Raw genomic sequence first — 22,857 nt, forward strand, 5'->3', positions numbered from 1 at the left:
GCACGTTCTCCCCGTGTCTGCGTGGGTTTCCTCCAGGTGCTCCAGTTTCCTCCCACAGTCCAAAGATGTGCAGGGGTAGATGGATTGGCTGTGCTAAATTGCCCTTAGTGTCCAAGAAAAAAAGGTAAGGTGGGGTTACGATGATAGGGTGGAAGTGTGGGGATAGGATGGAGGTGTGGACTTAGGTAGGGTGCTCTTTCCAAGGGCCGGTGCAGACTCGATGGGCCGAATGGCCTCCTTCTGCACTGTAAATTCTGTGATCCGTCTGCAACTTTCTTATGTTCTCTTCACAATATACTTTCATACCTGTCTATGTGTCATCTGAAAATGTATCTACCATGCTTTCACTCCCCTCATCTAAGCCATTGATATAAATTGTAAAATGTTGAGGCCCCAGGAATACCCCTGCTGGACTCCACTTATCATGTCTTGCTGATCAGAAAAAGACCCATTTATGCATAATCTCTGTTTTCTGCCGGTGCCAATCTTTTATCCATGCTAATATGTTACCCCTTACACCATGAGTTTTTATTTTCCACATTAACCTTTGATGTAGCACCTTATCAAATGCCTTCGGGAAATCCAGGTACAGCACATCTACAGGCTCCTCTTTATCCACACACATATTATTCCATCAAATGAATTTGTTAAGCATGATTTTCCATTTACAAAAAACTTGCAGACTCTTCTTGATTACCTTGGGTTTTTCTAAGTGCCCAGTTACAGCCTCCTTAATGATCAATTCAGTACCTTCCCTACGACAGACTGCTTCCTGCCGCACTCCCTTCTTATTCAGAGGGATCATATTTGCCAATTTCCAATATGATGGAACTTTCCCTGAATCTTGGGAAATTTGGATAATTAGCATCAACCTCATTAGCTACCTCTTTTAAAACTCAAGGATGAAGTCGAGCAGGACTTGGAGACTTGTCAGCCCACAGCTCCAACAATTTTTTCAGCACTGCTTCCCTAGTGATTCCAATTTTACCAAGTCCTCCTCTCCCATCCATCTCCCGATTTACAGCTATTACTGGACTGTTTTACCTTGAATGTTTGATCTGAACTTTTACCCCAACCCCACTTTCCCGCCTACTCCCATATCCCTTGATCGAATTCTCTGGGAGATAAATTTTTAAAAAATTTCGATCTCAGGGCCAGATTTTTGGCTACCGAGGTGGGTAGTTTGAGTTGGGAAATTTCCTAACTCACTGGACCCACTTTGATGAACAACACCAACCCCAGAAACAGGGTGCAGGGAGCCATGGGGGTGGATAACTGCCAAGACACGCTGCTCAGAGGCCCGCCTTAATTCTCTGGGACTTTATCCTTTTAGAAGTTGTTAGGCCCATCAACCCTCACATGCTCTTATCCTTCAACTCACACACCCCCATGACCCCTCGTACTTTATTTGCCACCTTTATAATCACTCACCCAGTAATCACCTTGGGAAGACCTCAGGATCCAAGTGGAAATTAAAATATGTATAACGTTCGAACAATCTAATAAAACTCTCACTCCCACACACTTGATAGCGGAAAAAAACTCCTATTCATAAAATCCATTTAAAGCTTTTACCATTTCTAGGTAGTAAACCTTATAAAAACAAACTTCTATTCAGACCATATTAAATACAACTTATATTTTAATTGCCTTTTCAAGCTGCCAATCAAACTGAACTCAATGAGATAATTGCAGCTTTTGAAACTCAACAATATTCATAAGGATAAATGTCAACAAGGAGCTTTATGAAACTGTATGATCAGATGCTAGCCTTTTTCTAACCCACACTGATAATCAAAGCAGTCCAGCAGAGGATTTTTTTAAACTCTCACTGTCAATTACAAACCTTTTTTTAAGTTTGAAGAGTGGGGCATTTAAAAAGCATCATATCATGACAGTTTTACAGACCTTATCCACCCTTCAAGAGCATTTACATCTACTCCATCAATTTATGGCTCCCACACTGCGGGTTAAGGCCCATGCAACAGCCAAAGTGTGGTCTGTTTGAACTCAACGCTAAATTCAAATATCCTGGCTGAGTTCAGGTTTGCTGCCTGTGTGAGTCATGCCCCACCCTCGTTTCCTTGCTGGCAAAAATTGGATCTGAAGGAAATGGGGGTGGAATGTCTCCCATCCATTAATTTTAATGTCAGCGGTACCTTGCCCCTGATTCGGAGGATGATGTTCCCCAGCCAGAGGAAATAATCTCCCAGACTCTAGCCTGTAAAGTCCCTTCAGAATTTTGCATGTTTGAACGCGATCATCTTTCAATCTTCTAAACTCCAGTGGGCAGAGGTCAACTTTACTCAGCCTGATATCAGGGACCAATCTATTGAACTTTCACTGCACAACCTCCAAGGCAAATACACTCTTCCTTATTATTAGCTACATCTTGGCAAGCTGTGTCACAATGTTTCCATAAATTGTTCCCTGATTCAATAATTACAACATCACATGGCTATTTTGCGCAAATAATTTGACTTTCAGTTTAAGGTTCGGGGGGCATCAAGAGTTTCGAGTGATTCTGATCAGATGCTTGTTTTTTTTACCTTTCCTGACTGTTGATCACATCAATGGCAATGGGAATTGCCCGATTGGTAGAATCAGTTACATGGATAGACTGGAGAAGCTGTGGTTGTTCTCCATAGAGAAGACAAGACTGAGAGGAGATTTAATAGCGGTGTTGAAAATCGTGAGGGGACTGAACAGTGTAGATAGAGAGAAACAGTACCCATTGGCTGAGGGAGTGAGAGGGCACCAATTTATGGCGATTGGTAAACGAACCAAAGGCAGCATGAGGAAAAGCTTTTTCAAGCAGCGAGTGGTTAGGATATGGAATGCACTGCCCGAGTGTGTGGCAGAGGCAGATTCAGCTGCTGATCTCAAAAGGGAAGGATAATTACCCAAAGAAAACATATTTGCAGGGCTACGGAGAAAACACAAGGGTACTGGGACTGCTGCTGGGCTGAATGGCCTCCTTCTGGTTTGCAAGCATTCTACGGATGGAGTTTTACAGTCCCTCCCCCTGTTTGGACCTGGTCCTGCCAAAGTCAATAGGCCTTTGAATGCCACATTGTCCTGCCGTGCTCCCACTGAGACAGGGATGTAAATGTCCGCCCCATGATTTTAAATATGTGACATTTCGGTCTCATATCCATCCTCACCAACCTCCCACCCTGTTATACACGCTTGACCCAAGTCAAGATTAACACCCCAACACATAATGTATTCCTCTGAATATTTCACCTTCGATCATTTGATATTCACTGGCACACTGAATGACAAGAGGCGACAAAATGAAGTAACTGCCATTGACTTCCCATGGATCCAATGACCCTAAAACAGTCGCCACCCTATTCCCAACATACTGTGGGGAATTATGCTTTAACATTCCCAAATCTTTGGTACTGAGGTTAGAAATGGTTGATTTGTAAAAGTTAACTCTCTCACACACACACATACATTCATACTCACACACACATTCACATAAACACACTCAAACACACAAACGCAAACACTCACTCACACACATACACACAAATATATAGACTTACTGGCACATATACATGCACTCACACACCCTGTCCCATACACGAATGCACACACTCATTCACACATGCACTCACACACTTATTCTCACATACACTCATGGACAAATGTATACACACAAACACTACAGACACGCACTCACATGCCACACACACATTCTCACACACGCGCGCATCCCCCTCACACACACATACATACAAACATACATGTGCACCCTTCCATCCTCACATCACCGCACCAACTCACACACAGGCCTTGGGTCGCTACACCTTTCCTTGTGTAGTGATTAATAAATACTTACTGACTGTGAGAGGGTGTCTTTTAGCACGGACCAGCTCTGGATGTGTGCATTCACACTTTGGTGCACGGGTTTTATTTGTCTGCTCCAGAGTATGTGCAGTGAAGTTGGAGCCACGCCCTGGGTAGAAAAGGGTGGGGTGCTGTCAGTGTGTTACATGAAAGAAAGACGCTTAGCAAATTATGTGACTCCTTCACTGAATGTCCCACAACATTACTTGGAGTCTGCAGCACAGAAACCGGCCATTCAGCCCACATGGCCTATGTTGGCATTTATGCTCGACATGAACCTCCTCCCGCCCTTTTAACCTCATCAGCGTAACGTTCTATTCTTTCCTCCCTCATGTGTTAATCTAGCTTCTCCTTTCATGAATCTATGCTATTCACTTCAATTACTCCATTGTGGTAGCAGATTCTACAATCTTACTCCCCATTATTTCCTATAGGGCCAAGAAGCAATGTGGAGTTGGAATGCCAAGGATACGACTATTTAATTCTTTTTTCTTTACTGATCTCAATGATTGACCAAAGACATCTTGATGGAATGAAACATACCATCTTATCGTGGAAGAAGCATTATTGAGAATGTAGTGTACGCACATTTCAATTAAAACACAGGTAAGAAGACCAGCCCTATTTTCAAGCATCTCGGAACAAGAGGAGGCCATTCAGCCCCTTGAGCCTGTTCTGCCATTCAATTAGATCATGGATGATCCGAATATTAACTTCTTGGTTCTACATCATTTGATACCCGGATCCAACATTAATCTCCCTGTCTGGACAAATTTAAGACTGGTTGTGAAAACACCATCTTTCTCAACGTAGAGGCATTCTTTAACATTTTAGTATGATGCCCGATATGTCTAATATTAACATTTAAGCAACTTAACACAGCCTATGTAAGCATGCTGGCCGCACAACAACTAACAACAGTAGGATTTTGACAGAAATAAAATTTGCTGTGGAGTTTTGAGTGACACGGTGGCACAGTGGTTAGCACTGCTGCCTCACAGCGGCAGGGACCCAGGTTCAATTCCAGCCTTGACTGTCTGTGTGGAATTTGCACTTTCTTCCCATGTCTGAGTTGGTTTCCTCCGGGTGCTCTGTTTTCCTTCCACAATCCAAAGATGTTCAGGTTAGGCGGATTGGCCATGCTAAATTGTCCCTTAATGTTCAAAGGTTAGGTGGGGTTACAGCGATAGGACGCGGATTGCACCTAGGATTGCGCTGTCAGAGGGTTAGTGCAGATTCAATGGGCCAAATGGCCTCATTCTGCACTGTCGGGATTCTATGATTCTATGATCCTATGATCAGCCAAACGATTCCGGTAATGTAGCCAAAATAACTACTGTCCATATAGGTTTTGGCCAAAACTTTTCACACTCTGCTGCCATATTGGGGGTGCGGTGGAAAGGGACCCTGTTTAGATACATTTCCAGCAACTAAACACAAGGCAATTCCTTACCATTGTCTTTTCAAAGCACGGTAGCATTGTGGATAGCACAATTGCTTCACAGCTCCAGGGTCCCAGGTTCGATTCCTGGCTTGGGTCACTGTCTATGCGGAGTCTGCACATCCTCCCCGTGTGTGCGTGGGTTTTCTCCGGGTGCTCCGGTTTCCTCCCACAGTCCAAAGATGTGCAGGTTAGGTGGATTGGCCATGCTAAAATTGCCCTTAGTGTCCAAAATTGCCCTTAAGTGTTGGGTGGGGTTATGGGGATAGGGTGGAGGTGTGGACCTTGGGTAGGGTGCTCTTTCCAAGAGCCAGTGCAGACTCGATGGGCCGAATGGCCTCCTTCTGCACTGTAAATTCTATTCTATGAAAGCCTTAACTCCGCAATGATTGCCAATGGTTTCCGCTCAGTTCAATACATCTCACAGTAAACATTAGTTCAGCATTGTACATTCTATCCAGTTCTGAACACCAATTGTTTGTTAGAGTTTGAAGCTTTTGCGGACAGAATGGAAGGGATTTCCAGGGGTGAGGAACTTTAGATACGTGGACAGATTGGAGAAGCTCATGTTGTACTGCTTCAAGCAGAGAAAGTTAAGAGGAGATTTGATGGAGGTGTTACAAATCATGAGGGTTTAGGTAGAGTAAATGAAGAGAAATTGTTACCCGTGATGGCTAACTAGAGAGCACAGACTTAAGGAAATTGGTGTAAGAACCAGAGAAGACATGAGGAAATTATGCAGTGAGTGATTAAGATTTGGAATGTACTGCCTGCTGGGGCAATGGAAACAGATCCAATTGTAACCTTTAAAAGGGCATTAGATAAACATTGGATATTTGAAGGAAAGCCATTTTCAGGGATTTGGACAAAGCGTGGGGAATGGAACTAACTGGATTCCTCTTTGAAAGAGCTCGTGCCGACTTATGTGCTGAATTGCCTCTGTGCTGTACTATTCTATATTGGCAGAATACAATACCGAGTAAAAACATATTTCTGTATCCAATGGTATTGGAACTTAAAAAAAGAACTAATTCTGTTTAGCCAAACACTCTTGATGACTGAAAGAAAACAGAAAACGCTGGAATGTTTCTTTGAAGAAGAGTCACATTCAACTCGAAACGTCAACACTGTTTCTTGCTGCTACCAGCCATGCTGGGTTTTCCAGCATTTTCTGTTCTTATTGCAGACTTCCAGCATCCGCAGTGTTCTATTTTAACTCTTGATGATAGACCAGTGAGCCCAATGCACGAGTGGATTTTCCCAAATGAGCAACCAATATACATTGGGTCCCCAACACCTTCATGGTTAAGCTGCTCCTGACTCGATGAACAGCAGCCAGATTCCTACTGGAAATCCGATGGTGAGTAACTGCTCTCCTGACTCCCCACAGCCTGTCCACCATCTACAAGGCACAAGTCAGAAGTGTGAGAGTATACTCATCCCGGCAATAGAGGTCCAGACCATCCAGGACAAAGAGCCCCTCTTGCTTAGGAGCCCATCCACCACCTTCAGTAATCACCCCCCCCCCCCCATGACCGCAGCACAGAAGGAGCCGTGTGTACTATCTACAAGTATCACTGCAGAACTCACCAAGGCTCCTTCAACAGCACCTTCCAAACCCATGACCTCTACCACCTTGAAGGACAAGCGCAGCAGATGCATGGGAACACTGCCACCTGCAAGTTCCCCTCCAAGCCACACGCCATTCTGACTCGGAAATATATCGCCGTTCCTTCACTGCCGCTGGGTCAAAATCCGGGAATGTGCTCCCTAACTGCACTATGGGTGTGCTAACACCACACGGACAGCAGTGGTTCAAGAAGGTGGCTCACCACCATCTTCCCAAGGGCAATTAGGGATGGGGATCAAATACTGGCCTGGCCAGTGATGCCCACATTCCATGAACAAAGTGAAAAAACATTACATTACAAAGCCTTTTACAAAATTATTCACGGGACAAGAAAGAATATCCCATCCCGATGGAGATTATCCCATCCCTACGTAGTTGAGTGGTTCTGGCAGAACCCAACCTGAGCATCAGTGAGCATGTTATTGCTGGGTAAGTATTTTTTGATAGCACTGCGAATTATACTTTCCATCACTTTACAGACGATTGAGAGTGGACTGATGAGGCGATAATTGGGCAGGACATATTTGGGCACTTTCCATAGTACTGGGTAGATGCCAGTGTTGTAGCTGTACCTGAATAACTTGGCTAGGGATACGGCAAGTTCTGCAGCACAAGTCTTCAGTATTATTGCTGGAATGTTATCAGAGCCCATAGCCTTTGTAATATCCAGTGCCTTCAGCCATTTCTTATTTTTTTTAAAGTATATGTATTAAGGTTTTACATTTTAAAGACTAATGCAAAAAAAGTACAAAATATTACATTCCATAAGCAAGGCTCAAGAAAAAAATTAATGGTCCAGCATATATAATTACAGAGACAGGAGAAAACATCATACTAGACCCATCAGCACCCATGTAGGAGCCAAGCACGGATTCTTCATACCCTCCGTTACAAAAATAAAGAAAATACATGGAAACCCCAGTTACGGTGGGAGTTACATATAATCACACAACGCAGAATGCAACTGAACCCTAAACTAAGGCCCCGTACAGAACCAACATCATTCTACACTGTAATGTAGAGAGGACCAGCAGCAACACATTTGGATTACAGTCAAACTTTCACAGCCTCCCAAGAAAGGAAAAAGAAGAAAAAGGAAGGAAAGGCTAGAACTACCAGGACTAACCCGCAGGATAACAAGGGATCAGGACCCAACCCATGTTCCATGTTACTCTGGCACACACCAAGCAACCACCAAGGAGGAAGAGAAGAGAATCGATCACTCAATCAACCAAAAGGGGGCTGCACCTCCAGGGGAACACCAGGATATTTATCAGCCATAGAACTCAGTTCATCCCCAGGACCCCGTGCACCGAAGAAGCGAAGCCTAACCGCTCCGGATGCTTTCAACAGTGACTCTTGAAAAGTGACACCCCAAGTCCCCAGAGGCACCAGGATTCTAGCCACTGTGCCAGACATGGCCTAGCCCAGCACATCCCAACACACAGGAAAGTATACCCACAGAACCTCCAGCTCACCCCAAAACCTCTCCCCCAGCTGAAGCCATACCTCTCCCAACCCATCCAGGGCAATGCACCGTCCCCATTAATACTCAGAAGAGAAGGATGATCACACTAGCCCAAGCTTGGGGGCGGGGGAGAGAGGGGGAGAGGCAGGGGGACGACCCCATCGAGATGAAGAGCCATCAAGACCCCCAAAGCTTGGCCTCCTGTGAGAGAATGCCTATTCCCTTCCCAGACCAACAGACCAGACCAGGATTAGAAACAGCACCCGGCTCACCAGGACGATGAGAGAGAGAAAGAGAGACACCTGAAATAACTCAGAATGACCCCATCACAGAAAGGATACCAAGAGCGATCCCTCTCCTCCACAACCTGACCACGTTGTTCTAATAGTTCAAAAGAGGGCACAGAGAGGAGGCCACAGAGAGAGCCATACAAAGGAAGGCTCAACCTCAGGAATCAGACAGAACCCAGTCCCCCCAAGATACAAAATCTGACCAGGCTTAAGGATAAAGGTATGGATTTTTAAATTCAAATACCCCCAAATTAAGAAAAAATAATACATGAAATTGAAAAAAAAGATAGGAATTAGCTCTAACTGGGGGACTATCCTGAACCTCAGTGAGGACTGAACTAAACCTACCAACCCCAACTATCCACCCCCTCTACAGCTCCACTCATCCTTCTTATAAACGAGATAGGGGTGATAAAAACAGAACACTCCCCTACCACAGCCACAAGGATTATAAGACATAATAACGACAAAAGAAGGTGCAAAACTGCACAGGCCACATTTCACATAATCAACTCAGCATGATTTTGCTAAAACAGGATAATGGACAACATCCACCCTCATACTCACATATTGCACTACCTTGCAGGAGAAAAGGCAACCGTAAATATTAAATCATCAACAACATAATCACAAGGGAGTATTGTCCAGAATTGTCTGAGAATTGCAGGGTAAATTGCAGGGAATAGACACCATCCACCTTGCACTAGAAGATCAAGGATAAGCCTGGATCAGCGAGCACTCTTCAAGGATTTGATCGATCAAATCACGAGACACCATCACTACCAACATGCCGCCTTTCTGATGCCCAGGTGGTCTACAACCTAAGCCCCAGCCAGGGCAGGGAACAACTTGACTCACTCGGCCACCACCAACCCCTCATGACCAGCATCAGGTTAGGATGATATAGGACCAGCGATCGACCTCTGTCCTCAAAAGATCAATTTTTGTGCTCCATCGAATCTAATGCACCCAACCTCCAGATCAATATTATTAAAACATGGCAGCCAAGTTTCAAACTCAATCTCGAACTCACTTCCCACCTCTCACCAGGGACCAAGCCCACGAACATACCCTACATGGCCCCTACCTCTTAAACCCATCAGGATAAAATACACACCATGCAGTAGGTTCTCGATGACACAAAGGCGGGCCTTCACCAGGGAAAGTGACCTTTTGAGTGCAAGAACTCTCTCATGCGCATTCACCGTTCTACCAAAGGTACCCCGCAATCCCTCAAAGTGAGCTCTGACGACTTGCATCGTAGAGTCGAGATTTTCATCTAAGACAACATTTTCAGTGGTGGCCACCATCCAGATGCACAGAGCACCACCAAAGCAAGAGCCTGCTGAGCAACAACGGCGCCATTGCAAGCTGAGCCCCACCCCCGCCCTTTCTGACCACCACAAACAAACAAGGATATTTACTAATTATCTCGGCTCTTCTTGCACATCAGGAACCTCCAGGAACATAGCGCCAGTGACGTAACCCAAGAGAAAGCAAAAATTAAATGTGCACCAGGATAAAATTAGGGATAAAAGGATCCCTAGAGCGGAAGGTCGCGAAAACCCAATCGCTCCCACCATGAGACCCCCCTCAACTGTTCCTTGATACCACGTGGATTGAATTGAATTGGCTGAAGACTGACATCTGTGATCCTGGGGACTCGGCCCTTCTTGCTGAAGATTGTTGCAAATGCTTCAGCCTTGTCTTTTGCATTGATATGCTGGGCTCCCCCATCATTGAGAATGAGGATATTTGTGGACCCTCCTCCTCTAGTGAATTGTTTAATTGTCCACCATCATTCACAATTGGATGTGACTGGACAGCAGAGCTTAGATCTGATCCATTGGTCATGGGATCGCTTAGCTCTGTCCTACCACGTTGTTTACGCTATTTGGCACACAAGTACTCCTGTGTTATATCTTCTCCAGGTTGGTGCAGCTCCTGGCATGTCCTCTGCACTCTTCACTGAACCTTCGAAGCCACTTTATTGGTTGTAAAGTACCTTGAGATGTCCAGTGGTTATGAAGAGTATTTTACAACTGCATGTTTTTCTTTTAGTTATCTTTGTACACATTGGAGGCAAGTGGGGTGCCAACACCTCTGCCAAGCTATGCCCCATATTTCTCTAGCTATCAACCTCCAAGTGAATGGATTTCGCAGCTGTTTCTGTTGGAGACTGCTGGAAGGTGTCTATGCATCGGAGATAAAAGCAAGTTACTGCGGATGCTGGAATCTGAAACAAAAACAGAAAACACTGGACGCTTTTACCTGTCTGACAACATCTGTGATGCAGTGAAAGCTACTGCACACAGACATGAAACATTAGCTCTCTTCCTCCTCCACAGACACTGTCAGACCTGTCGAGATAGTCCAGTATTTTCGGTTTGGTCCATATATCTGACTCATTTGATTGAGGAAAATGAAAACCTAGCCAAGAAAAGTGCTTGTAAAAGTATTTTTGTTAATAAGAGCCTGTCTGAGCACCTAATGAGACCTTGTATGAATTGCTTCAGGCTTCACTGATATTAAGTTTCATGTCATTCTATGTGCATTGAGATTATTATAAAATCTAGGGCATGCACAAACTTTTTTTTCCTCTTGTCATGAATTTGGGCCACACTTTTCTGCCAGTATTCTTTCTTGTCATCGTCAGGAACATTTTTCATTATCAACACTTGGGTAGTAATCTGGCTCTTTACAGGTTCTGTCTGACGGCAAACGTGGTCATGTCCCCACCCAGGGAGGAGACATCAGAGGTGATCATCTCCCTGGATGCAGAGAAGGTGTCCAGAAGACAGGGTGGATGGATCGTGGTGTTGGAATGTTTGGATTTGGGCCAGTGTTCGCTCGTGGGTAAAGCTGCTGAACAACTCTCCCATGGTGAAAGTCCGGATGAATGCCACAAGCTCAAATTACTTCCGGCTGAACAGAGGAATGAGACAGGGATGCCCATTGTCCCCACTGCTGTTCACTCTGGCAATTGAGCCACTGGCTACCACGCTCAGATCAGCAGAAGGGTGGGGAGGCATTCAGAGGTGACAGGGAGCACAGAGTCTCTCTGTGTGCAGATGACTTGCTGCTTCACATCTCAAACCCCATCTAGCTAGCATGGGAAAGATAATTGAGCTCCTGAAGGAGTTTGGCATCTTCTCGGGATATACTAAACCTGAGTAAGAGCAAAATCTTTCCAGTAAACCCCCAGAGAGGAGGAGCAGAGCTAGGAACGCTGCCATTCAAACTGGCCCAAACCATATTCAGATACCTGGGGATCCAGATAACCCACAACTGGACCCAGCTCCACAAGTGGAACCTATCCAGCCTGGTGGAGGAGGTGAAGGTGGGCCTGCGGAGGTTGGACTCATGCCTGCTCTCCCTAGCAGGGAGAGTGCAGACGATATTGATGAACGTACTGCCAAGATTCCTATTGTGTTTAGATCGCTCCTGATCTTTGAACCCAAACCCTTTTTTGCCAGGGTAGAAAAACTGATAACGGCCTTCGTGCGGGCGGGGAAGAACCCCAGGATCCGTAGAACTGTCCTGCCGAGGGGACGGCGCTTGGTGGGTCTGGCACTGCCAAACCTCCTGCACGTCTCTTGGGCAGCAAACATAGAAAGGGTGCGAGGTTGGCTGGGGGAGCCAGTGGCGGAGTGGGTACAGACAGCTTTGTGTCCCCCTGCAGGCACTGGTCACTCCCCCATTCCCATTCTCCCAGCCAAACATTCGACAAGCCCGGTGATCATAGCATCACTGAAAGCCTGGAACCAACTAAGGCACCATTTCAAACTGAAAGACATGACCGTCTCAGCTCCCATTTGTTTTTGTTTTTTTAAAAAAAAAATTTATTTTTTTCTAAGTTGGAGTATCCAATTATTTTTTTTCCCACTTAAGGGGCAATTTAGCGTGGCCAATCCACCTACCCTGCACATCTTTTGGGTTGTGGGGTTGAGACTCACGCAGACACGGGGAGAATGTGCAAACTCCACACGGACAGGGGGTCGGGATCGAACCCGGGTCCTCGGTGCCGTAGGCAGTAATGTTAATCACAGCGCCACTGTGCTGCCCCCCCCCCCATTTGTAACAATCTTGGATTCATCCCAGCCAGAATGAACGCCACATACAAGACTTAGAGAAGGGAAGAAGGGGTGCTGAGCTTTAGGGGCATGTACGTCAACGGCAAAGTGGCAGCTTTGGCGGAAGATCCATCTCCTGAAAGTGAGCGAGCTCTGATACCTCTAGATACGGGACTTCCTCCTCATGGAGGCCCCATCATTTCCCCAGTTACCCAGGCACACCCTATTAGATAGACTAATATCACAGGACTGGTTAGGGGAGGGAAATGCGCAGACATATACGGATGACTGCTGGAGGAAGGATGCCTCTGGATGAAATGAGAGGTGGGAAGAGGAACTAGGCCTCGAGTTAGTGGGGGGGGACTTTGGAGCGAGATCCTACATAGAGTAGACTCCACCACCTTGTGCGCATGGCTGGGCTGGATGCAACTGAAGGTGCTGCACAGGGCACACCTGACCAGAACACACATGAGCGGGTTCTTCCTGGGGGTGGAAGACAGCTGGGAGCGGTGTCAGAGGGGTCTGGCTAACGACGCCCATGTGTTCTGGTCCTAACCAAAACTGGTTGTTTTCTGGGCCTTGTTCTTTGCAGTCATGTCTGAGGTCATGTAGGTCAAGGTGAAACTATGCCTATTCGTGGCGATCTTTGGGGTGTCGGACTGGCCAGAGTTCTCGAGGGGAAGTGGGCCGAAAACTTGACCTTCGCTTCCCTGACAGCCTGACGATAACTCTTACTGTGGTGGAGAGCGGTAGCTCCGCCTAGGACCTCGGAATGGCTGGCAGATCTGGCGGAATTCCGGAGGCTAGAAAAAAATCAAATTTACCATCAGGGAGTCAGAAGATAGGCTCCACTCTAGGTGGAGGCAGTTCACCGCCTACTTTAAGGACTTGTTTGCAACCAGCAATTAGATGCGGGGGAAAAAAGCAGGCGAGTTGTGTGGGGGGGGGGGGGGGTACGCATTAGGGGAGGGGGGGGGGAGAAAGACCAGAGGGGAGGTGGCGTCAATGCTACGAAAACCAAAAAAAAACCTGTTTGCAGTTCTTCCATTGTACTGATGCTCACAAGCTGTATGGTTGTGTTGCCTGCAACTTTTTGAATAAAAAATATATATTTTTAAACCAGGAAGCTGACCCAATGGCTGCTGAGGGGAACAGAGGAGGCGACTAGCCATTTTCATTTCCCAGCATGCAGCCTAGGGGCAATGGTGCTGCTGCCCCAGAGCTCGGGGGCATTGGGGGGAACCCCCTCCAGGAGGATGGGCTTGGTCGGAAAGGGGTCATCCCTGGGCTTGCGGGAGGGGGGAGAACCATATTGCCTATGACCTGATAAGCCATCCCCCAAGATTGTGTATACCCAGAACAGGGATAACAACATCTGCTGCCTGTCTGTCCTAACAAACACTTCCAGGACAGAGCCCTGATCCTGGTTATATGCTGACAGTCACTTTAACTCCCTTTGACTGTGAGCAGCCCCTAGCTGCACAGCTGAAGGCTATTGATGATAAGAAATTGGTATTGTTTGTTATGTGAGCACTTTCTCCCCATTTCTGCGTGGGTTTCACCCCCACAGCCCAAAGATGTGCTGGTTAGGTGGATTGGCCACGCTAAATTGCCCCTTAATTGGAAAAAAAAATAATTGGGCACTCTAAATTTTAAAAAAAAGTTATGTGAGCACTTCACAGCTCTCAGGTGGTGCTGCATCTTGTGTTTGCAGTTTGGTCCTGTGGTAGCTTCACATGCCTGAAGGCTGGCTGTGTGTTTGTTCGCTACCGCCCCTTTGCTTTTGTGGCCTGGAGTAAGGAAAGGGAGGATGTAAGATGACCTGTTGCCAACGTTGGAGAAGGGGAAGGAGAGCTCTTTCTGCTTTCTGGGGGCTTGGTGTGACGGTGTGACTTTTTCCTTGTTGAGGAGTCGACCGTTAGAAGCTGCAGGAGGTAGAAAGGGAAGCAGACTGATTTGAATGAGCAACTTCATGGAGGCATTGAAGAAATGCTTTTGCAGATTGCTGGTGATTGTGAGAGGCAGATCTATCTGAATGCAGCTGCCTGGAGGCTATGTGTTTGTTTGCTGCTGCCCCTTTTGCTTTTCTAGCCTGGAGTAAGGAAAGGGAGAATGTAAGATGACCTGCTGCCAGCGGAGGAGAGGAAGGGGTGCTCTCTCTCCTGGCGTGCTCTGCAATGGTGTAACTTTCTGGTGTTGAGAGTCTAATGCTGGGAGCTGCAGGAGGGAGAGAGAGAGGCGGACACATTCGACTGAGCAACTTGTTGAAGATGTTTAGTTACTATGCCTCTTTGCTCTTGTGGCCTGGAGTAAAGAAAGGGAGGAAGTAAGGTGACCAGCTGCCAGCACTGGAGAAGGGGAGGAGGAGCTCTTTCTCTCTTCTCGTGTGCTCTGCATCGATGTGACTTTCTGGTGTTAGTTACGTGATCCCGAGCAACTTTTGATTGCTGGTGACTCTTTTGTACTATTTAATGTTCTCTGAACTGCTGTATCATTGTGTTTGTACCGATATTCTGTGATGAAAAGGTGCTTGTGTGTATGGCATGGTGCCTGCATGATATGGGAGCTGGTGGACCCCACTGTGGTACCCAATAACTACACTTGTAGTAAGTGTTGGTTGCTTGAGGAACCATGGCTCAGAGTTGATGAGCTGGATTCTGAGCTATGGATGCTGCGGCACATCAGGGAGGTGGAGAGATACCTGGAGACCATGTTTCAGGAGGCAGTCACACTCCTTAGACTAAATAGCTTGAATTTGGCCCAGTGGTCAGGGACAGGAGGGTGTGGCTGCGAGTGAGGCTGGTAGAGGGACCCAGGAGGTCGGGTTGCAGGAGCCTCAGCCCTTGACCTTATCCAACAGGTTTGAGATTCTTGCTCCCTGTGTGGTCAGGAACGGGGACTGCAGGGAGGATGAGCAAACTGGCCACAGCACCGTGTTACAGGGAGCCATTCAAGTGAGGGGAGAGAAAATAAACGTAGCTGTGATTGGAGATAATATAGTCAAGGGCATAGACAATATTCTCTGTGACCAGGATCGAGAGTCCCGAAGGTTGTGTTGCCTACCTGGTGCTCGGGTTCAGGATATATCATCTGGGCTGCAGAGGAAGTCGGAGTGGGACGGTAAAGATCCAGTTGTCGTTGTCCACGTAGGTACCAATGGCATAGGTAGAACAAGGATGGAAGTTCTGCTGAAGGAATATGATCAGCTAGGGGCTAAATGAAATAGCAGAACCATAAAGGTAATAATCTCAGGATTACTACCTGAGACGCAAGCTAATTGGCACAGTCAATAAGATTAAAGAGGCAAATGCATGGTTCAAAGGTTGGTGTGGGAGAAATGGGTTTGAATTTATGGGACATTGGCCCCGGTACTGGGGAAGGAGGGAGCTGTTCTGATGGAATGGTCTTCACCTGAAGCCATAGCCTTGTGTGTTGTGGCGTTTCAAGTGCTCAAATAAATGCTTCTTAAATGTTGTGAGGGTTCCTGCCTCTACCACCCTTTCAGGCAGCGAGTTCCAGATTCCCACTACCCTCTGTGAAATGTCACAGTGACGGAACATTTTTCAGGTGGATGGCTGGAGAGCGGCCCAGCTGGCCGATGAGTTTGGAGACTCTCACACTCTGTTCCTGGTGAAAAATACTCTTCATACAATATGTTCACGGTCCACAATTAACCATTTAAATCATTCCAACCATTGGGACGTTGAAGAAAGTGGATATGTGTTTAATTATCTTTAAAACTGATCAACGTGATAGGAAGGAAATGAGATAGGGACACAATTGTAATTATATATCTATTTTATTGTGCTAATGAGATTTCACAGAGGAGTTATTGCACTGAAATAGGCCATGTGACCAAACTTGTCCATACTATTGCATAAGCACCACACAAGCTTTCTCCCTCCCTACTTAATCTCACCCTTTCACCATATCTTTCTGTTCCATTTTTCTTCATGTAGTTATCCAGCTTCCCTTAAATACAGACAGAAAATGCTGGAAGGGTTCGGCACCTCTGGCTGCATCGGTGGAGAAAGAAACAGGGTTAATGTTTAGAGTGCGTAATATTCTTCTTCGATAGAGCTAATGAGAGGGAGAAATGTGTTGGAATATATACAAAGGGGGTGGAGCAGAATAGGTCAGTGATTGGTGGGAGCTCGGAGGGATTGCAGCAAAGATGTAAAGGGCACAGGACAGAGCCCGTATTAATGGCAGTGCAAGGCCTGTGCACGGTGCTAATCTTGGTGCTAAGGTCAGATAGAAAGTGTTAATAGGAGAAAAGTCAGTGTCGAGTGAAAGCAAAACATAAGAGTCAGAAATGGATGGTCCAGTGGGAAGCGGCGGTGTGGTGGTATTGTCATTGGATTAGTAATCCAGAGGCTCAGAGAATTACTCTGGGGATCCAGGTAGATGGCGAAATTTGAATTCAATGAAAACAAAATCTGGAATTACAAATTAAAAGTCTAATCAAGACCATGACACCATTATTGACTGTTGTTTAAAACCTATTTGGCTCACTAATGCCCTTTAGGGAAGTAAATCTGCCGTCTTTACCGATCAGGTCTATATGCGACTCCAGATCTACGGCAATGTAAATGACTCTTAACTGCCCTCTGAAATGGCCAAACAAACCACTCCGTTCAAGGGAAATTACGTAGGAGCAATAATTGTTGGCCCCGCCCACGATGCCCACGTCCCATGAATGAAATTGTAAAAAGGGAAAACATTCCTCCTCACTGTCAAAAGGCCCCAAATGCTCCTTTCAGGTGAAGCAACATAATACTTGCACCTCCTTCAATTTTGGTCTATTGTAGTCGCTGCTCCCATTGCAGTGTTCTCTATAATGGGGAGATTAAACACAGACTTTGTGACCACTTTGTGGAACACCTCTGCTCAGTGACCCCAACCTTCCCGTCACTTGCCATTTAAATTCACCACCTTCCTCTCCTGCCCACATGTCCGTCCGGTTGCAATATTGCAGTGAAGCCCAACGCAAACCGGAGGAGCAGCATCACGGGCGAGATTCTCCGACCCCCCGCCGGGTCGGCACCAGAGATTCGGCAGGGGCGGGAATCGCGCCGCGCCGGTTGGCGCCCCCCCCTCCCCCGTGATTCTCCAGTCCGGATGGGCCGAAGTCCCGCTGCTGGAATGCCTGTCCCGCCGGCGTGGATTAAACCACCTCTCTTACTGGCAGTACAAGGCGGCGGAGGCGGGCTCCGGGGTCCTGGGGGGAGGGCGCGGGGCGATCTGGCCCCAGGGGGTGCCCCCACGGTGGCCTGGCCCACGATCAGGGCCCACCGATCCGCGGGCAGGCCTGTGCCGTGGGGGCACTCTTTTCCTTCCGCCTTCGCCATGGTCTCCACCATGGCAGAGGCGGAAGAGATCCCCTCCTCTGCGCATGCGCGGGGATGCCGTGAGCGGCCGCTAACACTCCCGCGCATGCGCCGCCTGGCAATGTCATTTCCGCACCAGCTGGTGGGGCACCAAAGGCCTTTCCCGCCAGCTGGCGGGACGGAAATCAGTCCGGCGCAGGCCTAGCCCCTCAATGTTAGGGCTCAGCCCCCCCAAGATGCAGAGGATTCCGCACCTTTGGGGCGGCGCGATGCCGGACTGATTTGCGCCGTTTTTGGCGCCGGTCGGCGGACATCGCGCCGATAACAGAGAATTTCACCCCAGATCTTCCGATTAGGCACGTTACTGCCTTTGGGTCTCAACATTGACTTCAACAACTTTAGACTGTGACCTTTCTCTTCCATCTTGACCCCTTTTTTTAATCCAAAAAGACTTTTGGCCCAACGCAAAACTCCCTTCCCCACTGGGCCATCTGTTGCTTATCCTTCTGTTTCACTTTCATTGAGCACTCACTTTTGTTCTCCTATTAACACAATATGTTATCTTACCTCAATGACAGCATCTTCTCTCGTCTTTAACACTGCCATGAACACTTCCTCTGTCTCATGCCCTACACATCTTTTTTGCAATCTTTCCTAGCTCCCACCCATCACTGGCCTTCTACTCTGCTTCACTTACCACAGGAATTGACTGAGGCAAATAGCTTGGATGCTTTCAGAAGGAAATGAGAGAAAAGAACATATAAAATAGGAGCAGGCGTAGACTACTCAGCCCTTCGAACCTGTAAAATCATGGTTGATTTTCTATCTCAACTCTACCTTCCTGCACCATCCCTCACAATCCCTTGACACCCTTATTATTCAAAAATCCACAGCTCTTTGGAGTACAGAATGCCACAGATGCACCACCAGGTGAGTGAAGGAGCTTCCCTTCATCTCAGTCGTAATGGCCGATCCCTTATCGTGAGACTGTGACCCCGCGTTCTAGACTTTTAGCCAGAGGGAAACATCATCTCAGCATCTACCCTGTTAAACCCCTGAAGAATTGAACATTCAGGGAATATAGGCCTCGCTTACTCAATTTCTTGTCATAGGATAATCCTATCATCCCATGAATCGGTCCAGTGAACCTCCAAAGGCATGTATATCTTTCCTTCAGTAAAGAGGCTAAAACTGCACACACGAGTTGATGTAGATGGAATGGGAAACAAATAATATTAAGTATGGGGAAGGTGGTGGTGTACATAGAACATAGAATTTACAGTGCAGAAGGAGGCCATTCGGCCCATCGAGTCTGCACCGGCTCTTGGAAAGAGCACCCGACCCAAGGTCCACACCTCGACCCTCTCCCCATAACCCAGTAACCCCACGCAACACTAAGGGCAATTTTGGACATTAAGGGCAATTTAGCATGGCCAATCCACCTAACCTGCACATCTTTGGACTGTGGGAGGAAACCGGAGCACCAGGAGGAAACCCACACAGACACGGGGAGAATGTGCAGACTCCGCACAGACAGTGACCCAAGCCGGAAATCGAATCTGGGACCCTGGAGCTGTGAAACAATTGTGCTAACCACTGTGCTACCGTGCTGCCCACAGTAGTGATACTATCACTGAACTAGTCATTCAGAGACCAGGAATAATGGGGACCCGGGTTCAAATCTCACCACAATGGATGGTAAAATTTGAGTCCAATAAAATCTGGAATTAAAGGTCTAATGATGACCATGAAAATATTGTTGAAAAACCTCCCTGCTTCACTACGGAAATCTGCCATCCTTGCCAGCCTACATGTGATTCCAGTCCCAAAGCAATGTGGTTGACTCTTAAATGCCCAGTCAAGTTCAAGGGCGGTGAAGGATGGGCAATAAAATGCTAGCCTAGTTAGTGACACCCACATCCAATGAATTTAAAAAAGCACAGATTTGATGGGCAGAATGGTCTATTTCTAAGCTGAATCCAGATCATGGGCTTTTTAGCCAGGTTGGTGATTTTAGTGCCTGGACTCCAGTTTTCTTTAAAAGAATCACTGGTGTGGAAAAATGTCCATTCTGATTCTATATTGCTTAATTATCAAACCAGCTGCAAGTATAGCATTCTTACGACTTCCGGTGACGGCGGGCGGGAGGCGGCCGCACAATGGAGGGCTCCCGTTCGGGAACGGCATTTTCGGGGCTTTAAGCCCGGTCCCAGGGTCCACGGAGGCGGCAGAAGCAGGGAGAAGGCACGGAGGAGGCACAGTGAAGACACAGGAGGAAAAAAAGAACAAAGAAAAATATCGAGGGTGAGCAAGAAAACGGCAGAAAAAAAAACAGCTGAAGGTCCGTCGGGGAGTGGAAAGGTCACCGCGGGGTCACCAAGGAAAATGGAGGCTGGAGCACCAGGGAAGGCCGCGCTGCTTACGGCTGAAGAAATAACTAAGGTGATGGCTGCGGAATTTGAAAAGCAGTTGGCGCAGATTGCAAAATGCATGGAGACGGTGAGGAAGGAGATGAGGGAGGTTTTGAGTGTGCTGGTGGAGGAGGCGGTATCCCTGGTGAGGACGGAGGTGCCGAACGCAGTGGCGGAGGTGCGAGAGCAAGGGGAGGCGCTGAAGGAAGTGGAGGAGACATTTTTGCAGCACGGTGATCAACTTGCCTCGATGGGGAAAGAGATGCGGAAGGTGATGGACACTGACAAGGATCTGTGAGGAAAAATGGAAGATCTGGAAAACAGATCCAGGCGACAGAATCTGAGGATTGTGGGGCTGCCCGAAGGAGTTGAAGGAACGAAGCCGACTGAGTATTTTGCCGTGATGCTGGCAAAACTATTGGGGGAGGGGGAGGATCCCTCCCGATATGAACTGGATCGGGCTCATCGGTCGTGGAGGCCTGTACCAAAGGCGAGTGAGCCGCCAAGGGCAGTGACTGTGCTTCCGTAGGTACAGTGTGAAGGAGAAGGTCCTGAGCTGGGCCAAGCAGAAGCGGGTGGTGCAGTGGGCTGGAGCTGGTATACGTGTATACCAGGACTTTACGGTGGAGCTGACAAGGAGGCGGGCTGCCTTCAACCGGGTGAAGAGGGCACTGTACATTAGCAAGGTGCGGTGCGGCATTGTATATCCAGCGAAGCTGAGGGTGACTTACAAGCTCAGGGACTTTTATTTTGGAACGGCGGAAGCAGCGGAGGAGTTTGCGAAAGCAGAAGGACTGTGGCAGAACTGACAAATTGAGGAATGGCCATGTGCCGATGTAACCTCATGACTGTATTTTCTGCTTTTTTGTATCACTGCGCGCGGGTGTAGAGACTAAAGGAGCCAATGTGGTATATATTTGGACAAGGGAAGGGACGGGACTTTCACTCAAAATGAGGGCTCTTTGGGGTGTAGGTGGATATGTGGGGTGTGTGTGCTAAAAGGGGATCTTTGGGCTTTCCTAGGGCCAGGCAAGTGGGAAAGGGACCCGGGCGGGGGCCTCCACGCTGGCCGGTTTAAGCCGGCCAGTGAACGGGAGTGAGGTGGGGGGAGGGGCTGCGGCCATCGGAGCCTGGCATAACAGGGTCCGAGTGGTCTAGCCGGGGTGGAAAGTTGGGGGGAAGGAACCGAGGTTGGGAGGAGGAGTTTTACAAGAGGAGTGGACAGGAGGAGCTGGAGACCTGGGGTTGGGGGGGGGGGGGGCTGTGTAAGATTAAGGGTGACTACGGATAATCCCTGATTCCTTTTTGTCATTTGTTTATGTAAACATGCGGGCTGATGTTTGGGGGTTGGTGGGCGGATGAGATCGTTGTTATTATGGGGATTGACATATCTTGCTGATTATTGTTTATTGTTGATGGATGTAAATGTGGGAGAAAATGTGAAAAAGGAGAATTAAAAAAATTGTTTTTTTTTAAAGTATATAGCATTCTTGCATCGTTCAACCTCACCTTCAGCAGAACCAAGCCAGACCTCCATATCAGTGAAATTAGAAGGAGGTGCATGCAGTACAGGAGGCCATTTGGCCCATTGTGCTTGTACCTGCTCTTTTGAAAACACTGTTCAATTAGTCCCATTCACTTTGAACTTTCTCCATAGTTCTGTCAAATCGCCAGTGATTTCAGTAAAGAATTGTTGGGACCTATTTTCCAGTTCTTGCGCATATCATCTGAGTGCCATGAATAGACAGCGCGAGGTGGGGGGGTGGAGTGCGTGGTGGAAGAAAATGGAAGAACATAAAGGACTCTCTATCCATGTCACACACGTGTATCATATTGCCCATCGGTGCCTAAACAGGTAAAAGACAATGGTTGGGATTTTCGACTGGCTTCTCTTGTGGCAGGAAGAATGAACCATACAAAATGCCGTTGACATTATCGGGACTGGATAATACCACTTAACCACCGCCAATGGCGAGCGGCCAGAAAACAGCCGCATTATAGGAAGGATGTGGAAGCATTGGAAAGGGTGCAGATGAGATTTACCAGAATGTTGCCTGGTATGGAGGGAAGATCTTATGAGGAAAGGCTGAGGGACTTGAGGCTGTTTTCGTTAGAGAGAAGAAGGTTAAGAGGTGACTTAATTGAGGCATACAAGATGATCAGAGGGTTGGATAGGGTGGACAGTGAGAGCCTTTTTCCTCGGATGGTGATGTCTCGCACAAGGGGACATAGCTTTAAATTGAGGGGAGATAGATATAAGACAGATGTCAGAGGTAGGTTCTTTACTCAGAGAGCAGTAAGGGCATAGAATGCCCTGCCTGCAACAGTAGTGGACTCGCCAACACGAAGGGCATTC

The 22,857-nt window shown here is 47.4% G+C and overlaps 1 protein-coding gene across 3 annotated transcripts in view; it reads right to left on the bottom strand.

Moving 5' to 3' along the window:
• kitlga (kit ligand a) overlaps nt 1–22,857 on the bottom strand; it is a 175,198-nt gene that overhangs the window by 55,030 nt on the left and 97,311 nt on the right. For 2 of the 3 annotated variants that reach the window (XM_072484941.1, XM_072484939.1), the window contains exon 6: nt 3,851–3,967. The exons of the other annotated variant lie outside the window; for it this stretch is intronic. In XM_072484941.1, coding sequence (XP_072341042.1) covers nt 3,851–3,967 — 117 coding nt within the window. The remainder of the gene's footprint in view (nt 1–3,850; nt 3,968–22,857) is intronic. 3 annotated transcript variants of the gene reach the window in all.

The sequence above is a fragment of the Scyliorhinus torazame genome, chromosome 19 (genome assembly GCF_047496885.1).
Source record: "Scyliorhinus torazame isolate Kashiwa2021f chromosome 19, sScyTor2.1, whole genome shotgun sequence".
NCBI lineage: Eukaryota > Metazoa > Chordata > Chondrichthyes > Carcharhiniformes > Scyliorhinidae > Scyliorhinus > Scyliorhinus torazame.